General features: G+C 44.5%; 1 protein-coding gene across 1 annotated transcript in view; it reads left to right on the forward strand.

Moving 5' to 3' along the window:
- Window positions 1–21,272, forward strand: part of LOC311147993 (phosphatidylinositol 3,4,5-trisphosphate-dependent Rac exchanger 1 protein-like) — a 115,490-nt gene extending 94,218 nt beyond the window's left edge. Inside the window, exons 25-40 of the mRNA XM_084184865.1 lie at window positions 509–782; window positions 3,254–3,460; window positions 9,670–9,758; window positions 9,864–9,946; window positions 10,503–10,593; window positions 10,815–10,943; window positions 11,064–11,105; window positions 11,692–11,909; window positions 14,291–14,393; window positions 15,631–15,774; window positions 17,066–17,180; window positions 17,453–17,519; window positions 17,658–17,833; window positions 18,101–18,203; window positions 18,770–18,837; window positions 19,041–21,272. Of these exons, the coding sequence (XP_084040991.1) occupies window positions 509–782; window positions 3,254–3,460; window positions 9,670–9,758; window positions 9,864–9,946; window positions 10,503–10,593; window positions 10,815–10,943; window positions 11,064–11,105; window positions 11,692–11,909; window positions 14,291–14,393; window positions 15,631–15,774; window positions 17,066–17,180; window positions 17,453–17,519; window positions 17,658–17,833; window positions 18,101–18,203; window positions 18,770–18,837; window positions 19,041–19,083 (1,952 nt within the window). The 3' untranslated portion in view covers window positions 19,084–21,272. The remainder of the gene's footprint in view (window positions 1–508; window positions 783–3,253; window positions 3,461–9,669; window positions 9,759–9,863; window positions 9,947–10,502; window positions 10,594–10,814; window positions 10,944–11,063; window positions 11,106–11,691; window positions 11,910–14,290; window positions 14,394–15,630; window positions 15,775–17,065; window positions 17,181–17,452; window positions 17,520–17,657; window positions 17,834–18,100; window positions 18,204–18,769; window positions 18,838–19,040) is intronic.
- The last annotated feature ends 1,280 nt before the right edge of the window (window positions 21,273–22,552 follow it).

Below are 22,552 nucleotides of genomic sequence, written 5' to 3' on the forward strand. Positions count from 1 at the left end.
GTAGCTTCATAGAGTTCTCAGGGCTGGAATGTGCACAAAGTATAGGAGCTCCTCGACTTAATCGTAGCCTATGCTATTATGTGCTAACATTACACCCTCAGGCTCCACGATCAGGACGTAGAATTTTGAATTGGACCACAATACCAAATAACAAAAACTATTTTGTACTGTGTTTTTGTCATGTTCTAGGCATTTCTTCATGACTCGCAAGGCAGTAGAATGTACATAGAACAGCGATATGTATAAAGGCCCTTTATATAAAAGCACAGTTTGAGTCAAAATGATAGGCTGTATATTCACAAGAGTGTTATTGTGTATGAAGGCTGAACATCTGGTGTAGATCTGGGTCTCTGGAAGTGAAAGTTGATTGTCTCTCCTCGCTCTTTCCCTTTCTTCCCTCCTCTCTATTTCTACCTCTGCTTTTCTGACATGATGTGAAGTACAGCTTCTTTCACTTCCTTTTCTTTACCTCTATTTATTTATCTATTGATTTTCTCTCTCCCCACAGCTAACCTGAACCCCATGTCCCACACCCAGCACTGTGTGACAAGCATGGGCGCCCCGTCCTACAGCTGCAGCGGTCTGGGAGAGGAGGGGGAGTGGGACATCGAGGGCTCTGGAGAGGGCACTCCAGACAGGAGGCAGCAGGCCCACCGGGGGAAGGGCCTCAGCTTCCTGCTCAAACAGGAGGACATGGAGATCCAGGATGCATACATCCGCCTCTACAGCCGCCTGGACGTCGCTGTCCGAGAGATGAGGCAGTACGTCACCCAGATAGACGTGTAAGTACAGATATGTGAAAATCCTCGCTAAGTACCTATGTCAGGGATCTCAAACTGGTGGCCCGCGAGCCAGACACGGCCCGCGAACCGATATAATGCGGCCTGATATACTGTGTATATGAGTATCATTGCTAAGTACCTGCGTTGAAGTGTACTATAACTACTATAGTTGAATTTCATTGTTCAATCCTGCCGAATGGCGCAGGTGCTAGCTGTGCCACTAGAGATCCTGGTTCGAATCCAGGCTCTGTCGTAGCAGGCCGCGACCGGGAGACCCATGAGGCGGCGCACAATTGGCCCAGCGTCGTCCAGGGTAGGGGAGGGAATGGCCGGCAGGGATGTAGCTCAGTTGGTAGAGCATGGCGTTTGCAACACCATGGTTGTGGGTTCGATTCCCACAGGGGGCCAGTATGAAAAAAATAAAATAATAATAATAATGTATGCACTCACTAACTGTAAGTCGCTCTGGATAAGAGCGTCTCCTAAATGACTAAAACATTTTTTTTTTATGTAAAATTGTTCAACTTTACCCAAAGTACCCCAATAGTGTGAGTACCCAAATAATACACATGTAGGAACCCACAAAGACATGAGTCATGCGTTCTGTCCGTATTTCGTCCTCTCAATTACAAGTAGCGGTTTTAGAATTGCCCAATTATATATCACCGTCGTTTATTTTTAGTTCCTGTAGTCTATTCGTTTACATTTTCCTCCAAAGATCTCTGTTATTATTCTGCATGAAAATGGAAGGCTGGATGTCCAATATACTATGAAACCATTGTCCCCAGGCAGCCTTCCTGAGGCCCACGCCAAACCCCCTTTGTCTGACTGCCCTTTTTGCTTGTTTAACAATGTGGATACTTTGAAAACAGGGGAATTCGTCAGTCCAAAACGGTTTATGGACTGGGCTAACAGGAACAGGCCGTGAAGCCACAACCCTATTGAAAGGAGGGAAAACCTTCTCTACTGTGTGTGTAAAAGATATGTGCGCGCATATAAAAGCAATATACAGTATCTCACAAAAGTGAGTACACCCCTCACATTTTTGTAAATATTTGAGTATATCTTTTCATGTGACAACACTGAAGGAATGACACTTTGCTACAATGTAAAGTAATGAGTGTACAGCTTGTATAACAGTGTAAATTTGCTGTCCCCTCAAAATAACACAACACACAGCCATTAATGTCTAAACTGCTGGCAACAAAAGTGAGTACACCCCTAAGTGAAAATGTCCAAATTGGGCCCAAAGTGTCAATATTTTGTGTGGCCACCATCATTTTCCAGCATTGCCTTAACCCTCTTGGGCATGGAGTTCACCAGAGCTTCACAGATTGCCACTGGAGTCCTCTTCCACTCCTCCATGACAACATCACGGAGTTGGTGGATGTTAGAGACCTTGCACTCCTCCACCTTCCGTTTGAGGATGCCCCACAGATGCTCAATAGGGTTTAGGTCTGGAGACATGCTTGGCCAGTCCATCACCTTTACCCTCAGCTTCTTTAGCAAGGCAGTGGTCGTCTTGGAGGTGTGTTTGGGGTTGTTATCATGTTGGAATACTGCCCTGTGGCCCAGTCTCCGAAGGGAGGGGATCATGCTCTGCTTCAGTATGTCACAGTACATGTTGGCATTCATGGTTCCCTCAATGAACTGTAGCTCCCCAGTGCCGGCAGCACTCATGCAGCCCCAGACCATGACACTCCCACCACCATGCTTGACTGTAGGCAAGACACACTTGTCTTTGTACTCCTCACCTGGTTGCTGCCACACACGCTTGACACCATCTGAACCAAATAAGTTTATCTTGGTCTCATCAGACCACAGGACATGGATCCAGTAATCCATGTCCTTAGTCTGCTTGTCTTCAGCAAACTGTTTGCGGGCTTTCTTGTGCATCATCGTTAGAAGAGGCTTCCTTCTGGGACGACAGCCATCTTTTTTTCAGATCCTCAGAGTTCTTTGCCATGAGGTGCCATGTTAAACTTCCAGTGACCAGTATGAGGGAGTGATGACACCAAATTTAACACACCTGCTCCCCATTCACACCTGAGACCTTGTAACACTAATGAGTCACATGACACCGGGGAGGGGAAATGGCTAATTGGGACCAAATTGGACATTTTCACTTAGGGGTGTACTCACTTTTGTTGCCAGCGGTTTAGACATTAATGGCTGTGTTGAGTTATTTTGAGGGGACAGCAAATTTACACTGTTATACAAGCTGTATACTCAATACTTTACATTGTAGCAAAGTGTCATTTCTTCTGTGTTGTCACATGAAAAGATATACTCAAATATTTACAAAAATGTGAGGGGTGTACTCACTTTTGTGAGATACTGTATGTGTGTCCACTTGCATGTTTGGGCGCACATGTGTAAAAGACAGATAAAGGAGTCACATAAGAAAACCTCTACCCTTACTCTTACTTTTCATGTGTTTTCCCCTCCTATGCGATGGCCGATAACTGCAGCCTCCTGTCGTCCATCACGGAGCCCACCCAGCCGCAGGGCAGCGAGCCCCCAGCCTACGAGGCCAGCCAGCCCCCCTCCGTGGCCCCTGAGGAGGGGGACCAGGAAAAAGCTGAGCATGGGGGCATCAAGAGGGTCTGCTTCAAGGTGACGGAGGAGGACCAGGAGGACTCAGGCCACGACACCATGAGCTACAGGGACTCCTACAGGTAAGATAAGATGAGAGTTGAGATAAGATTAACTTTACAGTCCCCGAAAGGAAATCTGTCTTGGACATTTTACATTGGTGCTTCTTCCCAATCAAATGTATTTTAATCAATCAAATGTATATTATAGAGCCCTTTTTACATCAGCAGTTGTCACAAAGTGCTTTAAAGATACCCAGACTAAAACCCCCAAGGGCAAGCAAAGCAGAAGCACATAATACAATACAAATCACCATAATACTAAAAGTAGTGCAATGGGTTAAAAGGTGGAGGTGGAGGTTACCCGTAACCATGTTTAGATATTTATTCATCCACAGTAAAGTTTGAGGTAAGTATTGGGGGTAGGATTATCTGATTCTAGATCTGTGGTGGGCAATTACCTCGTGGGTGAAAGACAGAGGAGAGGTGTCACTCATCCAATGTGAACTCCCAACAGGAGCCGTCATTCCAATGCCACTCCATTTCCCTTAGGCACTGATCTAGGATCAGCTCACCCTCTACTCTATTTTTGGCAAATGAGAATGTGCTCTCAATTTCACCATGGTAAAATAAAGGGTCATAGAAAACCTAAGGTACAGTAAAGAAAATGGGTGTTTCCCAATTCCGTGAGCCAGCTTCATGTGAAACCAACAACAAAGATCTCCCCCTATTTGTAATGTTGTTTCTCACTGTGACGGCATCGGGTTCCCTTCGACTCTCCCAATAGGTTCCAGATGTGGGGAGTCGAATCACATAAAATCGGGGAGCTAAACATGAAATGTGTCCAGTGGTCTTGGTGATGTCACTGTGCTACCTCCTCGCCAGCTTGAGTTCATTCAGATGGTTGTTGGCAGTGGTGGTAGTGTCATTCGGGCACCGGTCCACGGTCTCCGCCCACTACCACCCACTAAGGGCAGTGGTCAGCTCCTGGCGAGAGTGCAGTGTGTAATAGAGGCTAAATGAGTAGCCTGCGCTTCTCTCTCTCTCTGCCCAGTCTGTCATTACAACTAGAGCAGCAAGCGCAACTCCTTCTAGCCAACAGCCACCCACAGTACAGGGCCTAGTGAGCTCACTCAGGTTGCATCCGCAGTGACACCCTATTCCCTATACAGTGCACTACTTTTGGCCAGACCCTCATGGGCTCTGGCCAAAAGAAGTGCACTACACTGAGTGTACAAAACATTATGAACTTTTTCCATGACATAGACTGACCAGGTGAATCCAGGTGAAAGCTATGATCCCTTATTGATGTCACTTGTTAAATCCACTTTAATTAAGGGGAGGAGACAGGTTTTTTAAGCCTTGAGACATGGATTGTGTATGTGCCATTCAGAGGGTGAATGGGCAAGACAAAATATATGTGTCTTTAAACGGGGTATGGTAGTAGGTGCCAGGCGCACCGGTTTGAGTGTGTCAAGAACTGCAACGGTGCTGGGTTTTTCATGCTCAACAGTTTCCTGTTTGTATCAAGAATGGTCCACCACCCAAAGGACATCCAGCCAACTTGACACAACTGTGGGAAGCATTTGAGTCAAAATGGAACGCTTTCGACACCTTGTAGAGTCCATGCCCCGATGAATTGAGGTTGCTCTGAGGGCAAAAGGCGTGCAACTCAATATTAGGAAGGTGTTCCTAATGTTCTGTACACTTAGTGTATATGAGTCTGTCCAAAAGTAGTGCACTACATAGGGAATAGGGTGCTAACCACGTCCCCAGGCTATCGCGGAAGAGGCTGGCAACAAAATTAGCATTTAGCATGTTAGTAGAAACACATGGAGAGGGTGCTATAGGTTTGATGCTGGATGGGGTGAGTTGTCCGGTCATCCAATGGGATTTTGGACTGGGCGAGAAACACTTTATAAATGCATAACGTTCATGATGATTGAAGAGAAAGACATACCGATAGGTGACAGACCGGCAGACAAACACCAAGAATGAGGGATAGGGGAAGGTGACGGTCAACAGCAAAAGACTTCGGGAGAGTCTTGGAGAGGAAAATAGAGGGAGCGACACCACAGTGAAAGGAGAGGGAGAGGAATGAGCAAATGACTGAAAAAAAAAAAAGACTGAAAAAGGAAAGAAAAATAGTTAATTGTACACCCACCAGCAGTCTGGTTTGTTTGTCTCTTAGACAGTCTGTCTCGTCACATCTGGTGAGGGTGGGCCGCTCCAAACCTGCCACGAGATAAGACTAAATTTAGAACCCTCTCCCAGGAGAGCTTGTGTGAGCGTGCGTGCGTGCGTGAGTGCCTGAGTGTGATCGTGTGCTTGGAGCAGAGAATTGAAGCCAAAGCCCTGGGTGTATTACGTAAAGGTTGGCACTTCAGTCCCAGCTTGTCGGGAATGATCCAGCATCCCATTTATGAGTTCATTTCGTGCAATTCTACACATTTTGCCATGGGCCAGAGAAAAAATGTTGCAGTCTTAAAGCAAGTTTGCTGCAATTCTACAAACGTTTCCATAGGGTGGAGATAAATGTTTGCGGGTTTTAATTTGATACACTGCATGGCCAAAAGTATGTGGGCACCTGCTCGTTGAACATCTCATTCCAAAATCATGGGCAATAATATGGAGTTGGTCCCCCCCCCTCTTTGCTGCTATAACAGCCTCCACTCTTCTGGGAAGGCTTTCCACTAGATACCTGGCTCGCTGTCGGCATTTCAATTCATCCCAAAGGTGTGCGATGGGTTTGAGGTCAGGGCTCTGTGCAGGCCAGTCAAGTTCTTCCACACCGATCTCGACAAACCATTTCTGTATGGATCTTGCTTTGTGCACGGGGGCATTTTCATGCTGAAACAGGAAAGGGCCTTCCCCAAACTGTTGCCACAAAGTTGGAAGCTCAGAATCTTCTAGAATGTAATTGTATGCTGTAGCGTTAAGATTTCCCTTCACTGAAACTAAGGGGCCTAGCCCGAACCATGAAAAACAGGCCCAGACCATTATTCCTCCTCCACCAAACTTTACAGTTGGTACTATGCATTGGGGCAGGTAGCGTTCTCCTGGCATCCACCAAACCCAGATTAGTCCGTCGGACTGCCAGATGGTGAAGCGCGATTTATCACTCCAGAGAACACGTTTCCACTGCTCCAGAGTCCAATGGCGGCGAGCTTTACACTACTTCAGCCAATGTTTGGCATTGCGCATGGTGATCTTAGGCTTGTGTGCGGTTGCTCGGACATGAAAACCCATTTCATGAAGCTCCAACGAACAGTTATTGTGCTGACGTTGCTTCCAGAGGCAGTTTGGAACTCGGAAGTGAGTGTTGCAACCGAGGGCAGGCGATTTTTACATGCTATGCGCTTCAGCACTCGGCAGTCCCGTTCTGTGAGCTCGTGTGCTCGATTTTATACACGTCAGCAACGGGAGTGGCTGAAATAGCAGAATCCACAAATTTTATGGGGTTTCCACATACAGTGCATTTGGAAGGTATTCAGACCCCTTCACTTTTTCCACATTTTGTTACGTTACAGCCTTATTCTAAAATGGATTCAATAATTGTTTCCCCTCATCAACCTACACACAATACCCCATAATGACAAAGTGAAAACAGGTTTTTAGATATTTTTGCACATTTATAAAAAGCAAAAAAGATCCTTTGCTATGAGACTCAAAATTGAGCTTGGGTGCTTCCTGTTTCCATTGATCATCCTTGAGATGTTTTTATAACTTGATTGAAGTCCACCTGTGGTAAATTCAATTGATTGGACACAATTCGGAAAGGCACACACCTGTCTATATAAGGTCCCACAGTTGACAGTGCATGTCAGAGCAAAAACCAAGCCATGAGGTCGAAGGAATTGTCCTTAGAGCTCCGAGACAGGATTGTGTCGGCACAGATCTGGGAAGGGTACCAAAAAATTTCTGCAGCATTGAAGGTTCCCAAGAACATAGTGGCCTCCATCATTCTTAAGTGGAAGAAGTTTTGTACCACCAAGACTCTTCCTAGAGCTGGCCGCCCGGCCAAACTGAGCAATCGGGGGAGAAGGGCCTAGGTCAGGGATGTGACCAAGAAGCCAATGGTTACTCTGACAGAGATCCAGAGTTCCTCTGTGGAGATGGGAGAACCTTCCAGAAGGACAACCATCTCTGCAGCAATCCACCAATCTGGCCTCCATGGTAGAGTGGCCAGAGGGAAGCCACTCTTCAGTAAAAGGCACATGACAGCCCGCTTGGAGTTTGCCAAAAGGCACCTAAAGGACTCTCAGCCCATGAGAAACAAGATTCTCTGGTCTGATGAAACCAAGATTGAACTCTTTGGCTTGAAGGCCAAGCATCATGTCTGGAGAAAACCAGGCACCGCTCATCACCTGGCCAATACCATCCCTACGGTGAAGCATGGTGGTGGCTTCACGAGGCCTGAGGATCATGAGGATGTTTTTCAGTGACTGGGAGACGATGGAAAGATGAACGGAGCAAAGTACAGAGAGATACTTGATGAAAACCTGCTCCAGAGCGCTCAGGACCTCAGACTGGGGTGAAGGTTCACCTTCCAACAGGACAACGACCCTAAGCACACAGCCAAGACAATGCAGGAGTGGCTTCGGGACAAGTCTCTGGATGCCCTTGAGTGGCCCAGCCAGAGCCCGGACTTGAACCTGATCGAACATCTCTGGAGAGACCTGAAAATAGCTGTGCAGCAATGCTCACCATCCAACCTGACAGAGCTTGAGAGGATCTGCAGTGAAGAATGGGAGAAACTCTCCAAATACAGGTGTGCCAAGCTTGTAGCGTCATACCCAAGAAGACTTGAGGCAGTAATCGCTGCCAAAGGTGCTTCAACAAAGTACTGAGTAAATGGTCTGAATAATTATGTAAATGTGATTTTTCTATTTGTAATACATTTGCAAAAATGTCATTATGGGGTATTGTGTGTAGATTGATAAGAAAAATGCAACAATTTAATCAATTTTAGAATAAGGCTGTACCGTAACAAAGTGGAAAAAGTCAAGGCGTCTGAATACTTTCCGAATGCACTGTACTTTTGTATATGTAGTGTATCTTAGTGAGACTAACAAAATCAATGGGGGCCTCTCGACCATGATTACTAAGTTTAGTTAACTGTCCACTAGACTCTTACAATCAAAAAAAATTGCGGACATGGGCTAATTGAGTGACTATCAGTGACTTTAATACTGTAACAAGAGAAACACAGCCACATTTCAAAATTGCACCTTGTGTATTCATTATATTATTCTAACTTGCAACAGTAAGTTGAGATCCCGACTGAGTTCCCCCGAAAAAATTAGTATTATTAGTTTTGTTTTGTGGAAATTGATCTGAGGGCCTTCAAAAGGGGGGTGGACCGCGGGTTGCCCATACCTGCACTATGCTGGAGTTGATTCCTGTGGCTTCCAGTTCACATTGTGGACCAGTTTGTTGCCAAGCTGGATGATTATAGCAAAGCAAAACAAAGCGATTGTTTTAACGGGATGACAATGCTACTTCTGGCTCCTTAAACTCGTATGATTCAGCATTTACATGATAATGCCACGACGCACACAGAAAACATTCACAAGAGTAGGTGTGTAATCTGCAATTTGCACCCAGTAAATCTTTTCTGCGCTCACACTAATCATCTTTTTAAGACCTTCCATTTGAAAATATCCAACGAAGCCATAAAAAGCCATCCAAAGGCATTTTAGGCAAGATGAGATGCATATCTGGCTATTAAAATGCATTGAAAATGTAGGGATAATTGGAAGAGAATAAATCTTGAGCATTAATGGGGTAGTTCAGCGAATGTACATTTGTTTCCTTACCATAAGGACAAGGAGTGACAGCAATCCACACTTTGGTTTTGTTAAACTAGCCACTGACAACAAATGGAAACAAATTTCGAAATATACTGTATATATTTTTCGAACTAAAATAAATATATCTTTGGGGTGGTGGAGGCATCTCCTTTTAATGTTTGAATATCATTTAGCTTCAACTTACCTGGTATTTATTAATTGAATTCTTGTTTGGGACATTGGTGTAGCCACACGTTACGACAGCTCGGTGGAATGCATTTTAGTCCCGCCAATGAAGTAAGTTGAAGCATTTGATTACTGCTCAATCTGACTATATATTTCATACAGTCAGTCGGATTATTTGACTGGATAATTACAAGACAGACTCCACATTTGACTTGGTGTTTTTTCTGTAGGGAATGAATGAACTCTGGTTTGTTATTCAACTGTTTCTGACTCTCTCTCTGTCTCTGTCTGTATAAACTCCTGTCTGTGTTGCAGTGAATGTAACAGTAACAGGGATTCCGTCCTGTCATACACAAGTGTGCGTAGCAACAGCTCTTACCTGGGGAGTGACGAGATGGGTTCAGGTAAGAAACAGTTAATGTAGACTAAGATGTTCATACCCCTCTAGCATTAAGGATGCATTGGTTTGCCTTATGTGGGAAAATGTTCAGAATTTATTTCTTTCTCAGGTGATGAGCTGCCCTGTGACATGAGGATTCCCTCAGACAAGCAGGACAAGCTGCATGGCTGTCTGGAGCACCTTTTCAACCAGGTGCACCATCTTTACCACTGTCCTCTGTGCAATCAGCTTCAATGGCTTTGCCAACCCACATCTCACTCTGTTTTTGTATGCCATGCCATGGTTAATACAGTGTTGTGTGTATTGTAAACACTGCTCGGCACTAAAATCATACACACACATGCGCGCACATGCATACGCGCGCACATGCATACACACACACACACTCTTACACAGATGTTCTCTCTCACACACACATTATCTCACACAGACGTTCTCTCTCTCTCACACACACACGTTTTCCATTAGCCCTCAGAAACATTTGGCACAGATCATGTTGATAGTAATCAGTAGTAGTAATCATCTGTAGTGCATTACCTTGTTTTGCAATCTCTCCTCTCTTTGTCATCTTCCTTGCATCTCCTCTTACACATCTCATGCCCTTTGACCTCTCCCATATTCCCAGAGGGACACTACCATTTTGGCTCCCGTCGATTTCCTGGGCCCCAGTTTCCTGTTGTTGTTGTTGTTGATGTTGAGAGACTGAGGCCAGCCTATGTGTCTGACTGGTTGTGACTGTCATCTGCAGGTGGACTCCATTAATAGCCTGCTCAAAGGGCCCGTCATGACCAAGGCCTGCGAGGAAACCAAGCACTTTCACCCCGACCACACTCAGCCAGGTACCCACTACGTTTAGTGTGTGTGAGTGTGTAAGATATGTCTGAGTGCATGTTTGTTTAGAGAGAGAGACATGTCAGGGTATCACTGAGAAATGAGAATGTGTATGTGTGAATAGATATGTGTGTATAGATGTGAAATGGTGTTATACTGAAGAATTCTCCTAGCATTTATATTGCTAATTAATTGACAAATTAATTGACACCCCATGTTTTCTGAGCAGAGTTCCGCCACACTGAGGACTGGACAGTACGCTGTCGCTACATCATCCACAAGAACATCCAGGAGGACCCTTGGAACCTGCCCAGCTCCATCAAGACACTGGTGGAGAGCCTACAGAGATTTGTGGACGGTCAGTAGAAAACACACACACACCATAAGCACACATGTAACACAGCCATCACACACAATCACATAGCTACAGCAGAAACACGCGTATCACTTAAGTAATAAAATCCTAATTTTTCTGTAGATGGGAAGAACCAGCTGCTTCTGGCCCTGCTCAAATGTACAGGTAAGCCTTATGCCAGCCTTATCTCTGTGTGAGTGTGTCTGCGTGTGTGTTCCTTTGAAGTGTGCCGTGCCATATGTCAGTTGTTAATGGCCCTGTCCTCATGAATGAGTCACTGTAATAGAGCAGATTGTAAACTCCCTGGCTATGTTAGATTAGAGTTTACACACCACTCTGAGGTGGAAGGTTAGAAAGGACTTGGTGTTATTCAGGTTGATTAGATGACTGATTGATTCTCTCATTCTCTGAGGGGCCAGGCAAAGGCAGTATTTCTGTCAGTTGTGTTGATAGTAAGAACGGTTGTCAACTGCCCGTCTCATGCTCTCTCTTTCCCTCTTTCTTTTACCCTTCCCTCCTCTATCACTAATTTTCTTTTTCAATTACTCCCTTCCTCTTACCGCTCTTCCACTGACCTCTCTCTCACCTCTTTCCATTATTCTCCTCTACTCCATCCCTCTAATCACTTGGAGAATTCCCTGTATATGGTTTGTAGGTTGCTGATTTTGTAAATGTCCTGTAAGAAGTTAGTAAAGCAAATTTCTGTGAAAAATAAAATGCTTATCTTATTTCCCCCTCCCCTCCACCCCAGACACGGCTCTGCAGCTGCGGCGGGACGTGATCTTCTGCCAGAGCGCGGCGGGAGCCGTGTGCACGCTGGCCGAGCAGCTCCTGGCGGCGCTGCGTGCACGCTTCAACAACGCCGGCGAGTACGAGGAGGACAGCAAGGAGACGAGCCGCAAGTGGCTGGAACAGGCGGCCGCCATCGGCGTGCTGCTCAACTTCCAGTCCTCACTGGCGCCCCATGTGGTAAGAGACTGTACTGCGGCAAAAATGTCCCGGCTACTGTAATGCAGGGCTCTCCAACCCTGTTCCTGGAGAGCTACCGTCTTGTAGGTTTTCGCTTCAACCCTAATCTAGCGCACCTGGTTCAAATGATTAGCTGGTTGATAAGCTGAAACTGGGGTTGGAGTGATGACCTACAAGGAACAGGGTTGTAGAGCCCTGCTGCTTAAACAAAGACTTTAAACCTATACTGACGTGATTTATTTGCCTTTCGACAATCAGCAGACTTGGGTCACATAGTTGAGTTGCGCTTGATTAAGTTTAATCAATAATATGAAACCATTTCATTTTTATTTGACCTTTTTATTACTCCATTGAGGTCAAAATACTAATTTTTCAAAGAATAGCTGGCTAGGCATCTCCAGTAAAAACGGTAAATACACATTAAAAACACAATTCAAAACACCAATACAGCAAAGTATCATCAGCATAGGAGCACCAAGTAGAAATGTCAAGCCATCTAGGAACCATCAATAGAGTAGTGTAATTGCACTGCTCAAAAAAATAAAGGGAACACTTAAACAACACAATGTAACTCCAAGTCAATCACACTTCTGTGAAATCAAACTGTCCACTTAGGAAGCAACACTGATTGACAATAAATTTCACATGCTGTTGTGCAAATGGAATAGACAACAGGTGGAAATTATAGGCAATTAGCAAGACACCTCCAATAAAGAAGGGGTTCTGCAGGTGGTGACCACAGACCACTTCTCAGTTCCTATGCTTCCTGGCTGATGTTTTGGTCACTTTTGAATGCTGGTGGTGCTTTCACTCTAGTGGTAGCATGACATGGAGTCTACAACCCACACAAGTGGCTCAGGTAGTGCAGCTCATCCAGGATGGAACATCAATGCGAGCTGTGGCAAGAAGGTTTGCTGTGTCTGTCAGCGTAGTGTCCAGAGCATGGAGGCGCTACCAGGAGACAGGCCAGTACATCAGGAGACGTGGAGGAGGCCGTAAGAGGGCAACAACCCAGCAGCAGGACTGCTACCTCCGCCTTTGTGCAAGGAGGATCAGGAGGAGCACTGCCAGAGCCCTGCAAAATGACCTCCAGCAGGCCACAAATGTGCATGTGTCTGCTCAAACGGTCAGAAACAGACTCCATGAGGGTGGTATGAGGGCCCGACGTCCACAGGTGGGGGTTGTGCTTACAGCCCAACACCATGCAGGACGTTTGGCATTTGCCAGAGAACACCAAGATTGGCAAATTCGCCACTGGCGCCCTGTTCTCTTCACAGATGAAAGCAGGTTCACGCTGAGCACATGTGACAGACGTGACAGAGTCTGGAGACGCCGTGGAGAACGTTCTGCTGCCTGCAACATCCTCCAGCATGACCGGTTTGGCGGTGGGTCAGTCATGGTGTGGGGTGGCATTTCTTTGGGGGGCCATAGGTAGCCTGACTGCCATTAGGTACCGAGATGAGATCCTCAGACCCCTTGTGAGACCATATGCTGGTGCGGTTGGCCCTGGGTTCCTCCTAATGCAAGACAATGCTAGACCTCATGTGGCTGGAGTGTGTCAGCAGTTCCTGCAAAAGGAAGGCATTGATGCTATGGACTGGCCCGCCCGTTCCCCAGACCTGAATCCAATTGAGCACATCTGGGACATCATGTCTCGCTCCATCCACCAACGCCACGTTGCACCACAGACTGTCCAGGAGTTGGCAGATGCTTTAGTCCAGGTCTGGGAGGAGATCCCTCAGGAGACCATCCGCCATCTCACCAGGAGCATGCCCAGGTGTTGTAGGGAGGTCATACAGGCATGTGGAGGCCACACACACTACTGAGCCTAATTTTGACTTGTTTTAAGGACATTACATCAAAGTTGGATCAGCCTGTAGTGTGGTTTTCCACTTTAATTTTGAGTGTGACTCCAAATCCAGACCTCCATGGGTTGATACATTTGATTTCCATTTATCATTTTTGTGTGATTTTGTTGTCAGCACATTCAACTATGTAAAGAAAAAAAGTATTTAATAAGATTATTTCATTCATTCAGATCTAGGATGTGTTATTTTAGTGTTCCCTTAATTTTTTTGAGCAGTGTATAATGGCTCTGTACTGTGCTGATCCAGAAAGAAGGGTGCCATTGACTATCTGAGGCCTCTTTCCACACTCCGCTGTCTCCATTGACTGCTAAGCTAAAACAGTGAGCCCTGGGCTCATAGTCACCAAGAGTCTCAGAGTGCTGATCTAGGATCAGGTCCCCACTGTCCATATAATCTTATTCATTATAATCTAAAAGGAAAAACTGATTCTAGATCAACACTCCTAATCTGAGACTCTTTGTGAATACGCTCCCTGGCCTGTTAGCTGAGCTTTGTCTTCTCTCTACTGTGTAGAAGGAGGAGAGGACGATGCTGGAGGATACCAAGGCGGCCCTGTTGGACCTGGACAAAGTCACTGTGTTCTTCCGCCAGCTGGAGGATGAATGCCTGGTCGCAAGTAAGTAGACCCTTTCCCATAGCAACCACATATTTTCTTAGCAACGGTGGCCAGTCGAGGGAGTTGTAAGTGGTGTTTACGTGTGGTGGTTCGACACACACCTTGGATGTCAACCACAACAAAGGGCTTTGTTACTGTAGACCCAGAGTTTTCCCCCTGTCATAGAATTGCAGCTTCATTTCAATGAAACACCTCTGTGAAACCCAGCTTCGCTGAAAGACCAGTCTGTTCCTTTTCACGACCCGCAATATGGTGAGCTGAGATTGCTGCTTTAAGCAAGCACATCAGATGCATTTTGCATTTTGGGGGAGAAAGCCATGGATAAAACGGGGATGTACTATTCTAGGTTACTGCTAAGCAGTAAGCATATCAGTGTATACACACACACACACACACACACACACACCTTCCTCCCTCCTTTAAAAACCTTTTTACTCTGAAATTGCTTTTTGGAAAACATGCCCACTTCAGCAGGATGGCGCGGCCTAGCTAACTAGTGTAGAGCAGTGCAACGGCCGTTGCTTAGGCAGACAGTCTGTTCGTGGCTGCAAGCTCGTCTGACGGTATTGATTTGAAAAATGCCCGTTCAGCAAGTCCCCCTGTACTATAGTTTCATTAGAGCCATGTGTAAGCATTATGGAGATGAAAGGTTGGGTGAAGGGTTAGTCTAAAACATCACACTCAATCCAAAAGGATTATGGGTGGATGGTCTTCAGAAGGCGGTCCGCTGACCTCACAGGGGTTGTGTTGTTCCTAGGGTTTCCCCCATAGCTTTGGATGGTGTTGGCGGGCCACTGAAGCAAGAATCCATACCAATTATGCCTATGTCTGATAACTACAAACCCATCAAATTAAATATGTAATGGATCGGTGGATGTTGCAGAATATAGAACACTGAATACTAATGTTGTATTTGTGTAACATGATAAATGCAACATTCTGATCGCTATTATCTCTAAGTAAACAGTCACAGTGCTCCAGTGTGTACTGTCACCTCATGCCTAAGTGAAGGGAAAGGCAACCAGGGACCGTATTTATCAAGCATCTCAGAGTAGAAGTGCTGATCTAGGATCAGGTCCTCCCTGTCCATAATAATCTGATTATATTATGAGCTAAAGGGCCAAACTGATCAGCACTGACTCTTATACGATTAATAAATACAGGCACAGAACTCTATGAACTCTTCTAACATTAACCCAAACTAAGCAGTGGTGTGTGTGTATGTTGTGTTCCCCAGACACGCCGGTGTGTTACCACGTGGAGGGCAGCCGGCAGGCCCTAAAGGTCACCCTGTATCTGGACAGCTGCCACTTCAGTGAGCTCCCCACGCGCTTGCAGAACGGGGGCAGCCTCAAACTGCACACTGTGCTCTTCACCAGGGGTGAGTAGGAACAGAACAGCCCTCTAGTCTACCTCCTCCACGCAAAGTTAGAGTTAGACTTGACTCGACTCAATTGAGTCGAGTCAAGTCAAATCATCACCAAATCAAAGTTGGCTTAATTTAATTGTCGAATCGTCATCGAATCATCATTGAATCAAAATTAGCTGAATTAATTTGAGTCCAGTCAATTGTCATCAAATCCTAATTGAATCACAGTTTGCTGAATTGAATTGAATTGAATTGAATTGAATTGAATTGAGTCAAGTCAAATCAAATGGCATTGGATTGAATTTGAAATGCACTAAGGAAATGTTCCGGAAATATGTTGCAGGTTCACAAATACACAGATCTTCACAATGCAGAGGCTATCAATTTGCTATAATCTTGACTATGCACACAGTGTTGCAGATACAGTAGAAACGAGATGTATAGAACAATTTCTTCATATATTCACCTGTAACATCCTGTAACAGCCTGGAGAAGTCATGCCAACCTCTGTCTACACTATGATCATGGCAACGTCCCAAATGCCCCCCTATTTAGTGCACAAAAGTAATCTACTGTATAGGGAATAGGGGGCTATTTGGGATGTGGCCCATATCTATAATAATCAACAGTACATCAACAGAGGGCATTGAATCAGTATCTCTTAATCCCTTTCTCTTAACTGATTAGCTGCTAAATGTTCTAGTGAAAATGCCAGCGTGAAAGTGACTATAGAGTTTCACAAACAAAATACTAATTCTAGAGTATTTGTTATATAATTACCATTTACATTGTCATAACTACCATTTGAATAACGGACTGTGAAGTATAACCTGGGCCTATCTAGCCACTCCCTCTCTATTCTTTCACTGCAACGCCCTTTCGACCTGCACTGGGTCAGTATAAATGGCTGGAATTATGCTAGGGAACCATTCATTTTCCATACACATGTGCCAATTGGGACAATAACCCTGTAGGGAGGCTCACATTGTTAAGTGGCCGCTTCAAAGAAGAAGCCTGTGATGTAATATAACACTGTACTGCAGTCAGAGACCCAGAGAAATAGGAATAAACTGGCTGTTACCGCCACCTACAGGCTGCTTCTATGGAATACAGTTGTTGAATTAAATACAGATTCACTTGTCAGAGACAGACGTTAGTAGAGCTGTCACTTTTAAGATAAGTATTAGCAATGTGTAGGTCACAGTGTAGTTAATTGTCCCACATACATTCTATGACCTGTGCTCAGCAGGTTTGTGTGTGTGTGTACTGTATTGTTAATGTGTTATCTCTGTCCCTGGGTCAGCCCTGGAGAGGCCAGAGGGAGTGTCCCAACAGGACTGTGTGTCCATGGAAGAGTTCCAGCAGCGCACCAACGCCATCTCACTGGAGAGGGTTAAAGCCTACTACCGAAAACTCAGGTAGCAATTTACACACTTTATACACAGTCATATCCATTATACTACCCACTTACATAGTCAAAGCCTACTACTGAAAACCCAGGTAGACACCTACACACCTGATATATAGTAGTATGTATTGAACTACCCACCACTGTATTGAACTACCCACCACTGTATTGTAATACCCACACAGTTTATTCCTATGCTAAATAGAGTAAATAGAATATCAACATGTCAATTAATTGGTCAATAGCGTTCATATTGAATGATAACCCATTGTGTTCTAACAGGGCTTTTTACCTGGAGAAGTCAAATCTACCCACTGACTCTAACACCACGGCTATGAAGATAGACCAGGTAAACAGAAATCAAAATGACTCTCTGTTTACAAACAAGCTCAGGGGCAGTACTTTTGACCGGAAAGGAAAGTTGGAGTTCACCTTTAAGATGTTAACCCCTAAACCCCTGTCTTGTCCCCCTTCTCCCCCCTCCCAGCTCCTACGACCCCTCAACACCCTGGACGACCTGTGTCGCCTGATGCACACGTACCTGAACGTGCGTCCCAACGTAGCGGGCCACCCGTCGGGCGTCAGCTTGCTGTGTGTGTCCTCGGAGCTGTGCAACCGCCTGGGTGCCTGCCACATTACAATGTGTGCCACCGGCATGCAAAGGTCAGTCGTATGACCTTGAAAGTGATGCAATAGTGCTGACAGTTTGTGTCAGCTTGAGCAAACACTCATGAATATCTATGTATTGCTATGTCAGGTGTAGTGCTTAGACATGCATAATGCAATGTATGCCTTACCCACTTTAAAACGGTGTATTTTCAACCCTTTCTCCTATTAGCCACCACACAGCAGCCTTTACATAACACTGTACTCTCATAACACAGTCAAATCACCTTTGACCTCCTAACCTCTGACCTTTGTATTGAGTAGGTGCACCCTGAGCGTGACCCTGGAGCAGGCTATGATCCTGGCGCGGAACCACGGCCTCATGCCCCGCTGCATCATGCAGACCATGGACATCATGCGCAAACAGGTGCTCTAACCACACCCTTCACCGCTTTACACCTTTAGCAACAGATCTCGGACCTGGGTCGTATTCATTAGGGCAAACCGTAACAAAATGTTTTGCAATGGAAACCGAACATGTTTCTTATAGAACATGTTTTCTTATAGTCCCTCCCTGTTTCAGTCCGTTTTCTTCCGTTTGGTGCCTAATAATGACAACCCAGATCTCTCTCTGTCCCCTTGCTAATCTTTAATGTAAACTGAATATGAAAGGAGGCAACTTCCACCTACTGTATACCATAGCCTTACGAAGCAGTACTGTAGTGACAAACTATACTTTACTTTTAACCTTGGTTTTGAACTCAATTCTAAAACATTAACTACATACATCAGGACAACGATGCAGTGGAACAGGTACATTTAGTTTGCACATAGTAGTTTCTCACCAATAAGTGTGGGTCGCTCTTAACCTAAAGGCATTAAGTAGAAATACAACTTTAGGAACACTGTCTGAGCAGATAGATAATTTGGGTACATTAGTGGGCACTTGTCCTCAGTCTAAATATGTAAACATTATCTAACCCTCTCTGATAGGGCACCAGGGTAGAGATCTCGGCTAAAAACCTCAAAGTGATGGACCAGATGCCACCCGCAGCCCCAAGGTACAGATAATAGGAATCAGTTCACTCTTATTTACAAAGTAGTTTGAAAGTACTAACCAGGTTCCAGATCTGTTTGTGCTGTCGGATTCGACAGCACAAACAGATCTGGAAGCAGGCTACACTAAGACCAGATATTTTTATTAATGTATTTTATTTTAAGACCATATCTTAAAATCATTTCTTATTTTTCCTCCTTCCCGCAGGCTCTTCAAGTTATGTCTGCCACCCCAAGACGGAGATCTATAAGAGAAAGGGGTGCTGTGTCTTTATTCCTAGTAGAGGAATTAGCGATAAACTGAAGCCTCGGTGACTAGAGATCAATGGGTAAGGTAGAATGGGGGAGGAGAGAGAACAGGGAGCACTCTGCTCTGCTCCCCCAACCAGGAGTAATAGACATAAGGCCAATCCCTTGTGTGGGTCCCCCCCCTTGCCCCAAATGGAACATTCCATCACAGACACATCAGGGTCCGTGGTGTCCTGTATAGTACCCCTCTCCCCCCAAACTAACCCCTCTGTGACATGAGACTGCTGTCACTGACCTGGCAACCCGCCACTGACCTGGTTACCCGTTGTTGGGAACCTAGAGAGGAGTGTGGGGATGGTGACATCAGACAAGACATGGCCTAACAAATAGATGTCCACCACCACGACAATGCTCACACCAGGCTATTATTAACTGGATTAACGCAAAACCACCTGTAGCAGACATTCTTCTTCTTTATTCACTTTGCCTTGGACTGCAACGCCAGTGTGTGGTATCTCCGTCAGACAGCGTGTCTGGTATTGCAGTTAGGAACAGGAGACACTGCATCAAGGAGGAGAGAAGGGTTAAATTAAGTGATGGAGGTGAGGGATGGATGGAAAGATGGATGGATGGTATGGGCTGCCCTTTGCCTTAGCCCCCCTTGCATGCGGCGAATGTGCAATTACTGTAGGCTAGTGTGAGTACTGTATTACTGCGCTATGAAGCATAGTTATTTATTGTATTACTCAATAATATCAGGTATTCAAGAATTGAAAGCATTCCAGCCTACGCATCATGCAGTATTTAATGGACCAATGGCATGCCATGTTTTTTTTTTTAAAGAACTCCTTATCTATTTTTTTATGTTTTGATTTTGTCTTTGTCATTTCCTCTGGAGTTTGATCTGTCGACAAGTGTTAAAATGCAGGGAGTGTTGTTAAAGAGAAATAGGAAGGTGAGCTAACTTTATCTAATCTCAGAGCCATTTGTGTTTGCCAATCTCCATCCCGAGTCAACAGGTTGGAATTTTTAAAGCCTTTTAAAGTATTAATATATATTCGATAATATTAATAGTGTGAGATTGCCTCCTGTTGACCCAGCCAACTCACAAAACCGATGTTTTGCGGTGACTTCTTTGCGATTGATCTTAATGTTTCGATATTTAAAATAGCACAAGGATTCATCCAATCACTCTGAAGTTTTAGCACAAAGTACTGTAAACCGTCCGAGAATGACAACAACAGAGGGATCAGTGAAGTTATCTCTTGATAAACAGTAGCATTATTTTATTGAAGATGTTATATTTCTTGTACATACTTACTGTAACCAATGTCTGTCAGAGAAAATAGGATATGGTCTATATCTATGCCTTTGGCAGCAGAGTTAATGCTATAATTTAAATGTGATTATTTTTATCAAGATAATATAGTATGTAAAACTTTTAAACTTTTTTGGGTATTCATATTGTACATTTGGACAGGGACGGATTTTGGGGTCGAGTATATCCACACTGACGTTGTTGTTGACCGTTAAAATGACTCCACTTTCGTTTCAGCTTGGTTTGGATCTGTGTCGAGATGCTGCACTCTGACTAGTCGCTCAGCCCTTGTTATTTATTTAGAAGCTCTTGTCAGGTCCCAGTTGAGGAGGGTCATGTTCATTTGGCTGAGTAAAACAGGAAGGGACTACCTGGACTTGGCCAATTAGAAACACTTACTTTTGTTTTCTGTTGCAAAACATTTTTTTAAAACGTTGTCCGTTGCATGCCCTGATGAACACAGCTCGGTTTAAATTCTCTTTACAGCCTCTGATGTTGGCATAGCTGTCATTAAGTGATCAATTGATAAATTGTTGCACTCTTACCAGTTCGCCCATTGATAGAAATGTAAAGCCTTGTAAAGCAATCTGTGCAGCTGTCTTTACTCTTGGACAGATTACAGTATTAATAAGAGTTTGTCCATCTTGCTTTACTCCAATGTCAGTCATTAGCTTATGAATCCTGTATGTCGGTATGTACAGGGAAAAAGACGTCACTGGTAACATTTACATGTTTTAATTTCTCATCGCTGTACATACTTTATTTGCAATTTTATGTTGCCTGAAAATAATTGTACAAATACGTTTTTGAATATTTCTTTCTAAAAGTACCATTTGTAAATTGAACTTTAACAAGCTAGTAAAATAAAATGCTATTCACAAAACATTGTTGAATTCTAAGGAGTAAGTATTGAGGTACACACACATGTTCTTAATACCAGGTAAATACATTGATACTGTAAAAAGAAGTGTTACCCCAAATTGTGACCCACATTTCTGTTAAGCTGACTTTTTTCTCAGGGGACCCTCCCAAGAACACCTTCAGGCTCCATAATCATGGAGTCCACCACTTACTGCATTTAAACCAGTTGTGTGAGTAAAGGTCCATCATTGGTTTACAGGCCAGGGTTAGGTGGAGTTTTGTAGTGGGTGCACCATGGTGGTTGTGGTTGCTTGTGTTCCAATTCTTACTCTGTGTTCTCACCCTGGTGATGATGATGATGATGGAAAAACACACACACACACAGAGAGAGAGAGAGAGAAACACAGACACCATCACATCTTCACTCTTGCCTATGTGTAAGATTCTGTTTTGGATCAATCATGTCAGCCCTCATGTCTTGAATGAAGTGAAATGGAAACACAGATGCCATGTTGGGTTGCTTTGTACATTGATTTTACAGCATCACACAGCCATTTTCTATCTGAGGAAAGTCTAAGTGCTCTGTCCAACTGCCCCTATCACCACCTCTACCATTAGCCCTGTCTCTAGAGGGCTTCCAGTCTTCCTTACGGGGGCCCTCCAAGCCTTAACTTAATAAGATATTCAGGGAGGGAGCCTTATTGCTGTAGCATGTATCCTTTACGCCCAATCCTAACCGTGAACATGATATGGATGCAACATACAGGATGATTAGGTTTAAGTGTCCATTATCTTGACTAAGGAAGACTGGACTCATAGGTTATAAATATTGTATTATCTGTGTGCAAGATATAATGAAAGCCTGAGGCTATGCTCTCCCTTGTCATAACTTGAAGGGAGTGAGGACTGAGGAGCAATACTTGAGTGATGGCAAAGAGGGATATTGGAGTGAATCTTGGATGGAGAAGTTCATTTTAGATTGTACTGTATTAATAGTTAACTGGGGCCTCTGCACTTGCATACAGGAATCTTGTTTACAACTTAGACTTTAATTTAGCAAGTTCTAAGGTCATCCTAAACCATCCATTTGCCATCTCTCTAATGAGAATGAACCATTATGGTATTGTAATTTAAACATGAATGGTATTGGTATTAGGCTACTGTAGATACGTTTTGCTTGCCAGCCTATTTGACATCACCATTTTATACTGAACAAAAATATGAACGGTGGATGGATTATCTTGGCAGGAGAAATGCTAACTAACAGGGATGTAAACAAATTTGTGCACACA

This window comes from Coregonus lavaretus (assembly GCF_964263955.1).
Source record: "Coregonus lavaretus genome assembly, chromosome: 20".
Classification (NCBI taxonomy): Eukaryota; Metazoa; Chordata; class Actinopteri; order Salmoniformes; family Salmonidae; genus Coregonus; species Coregonus lavaretus.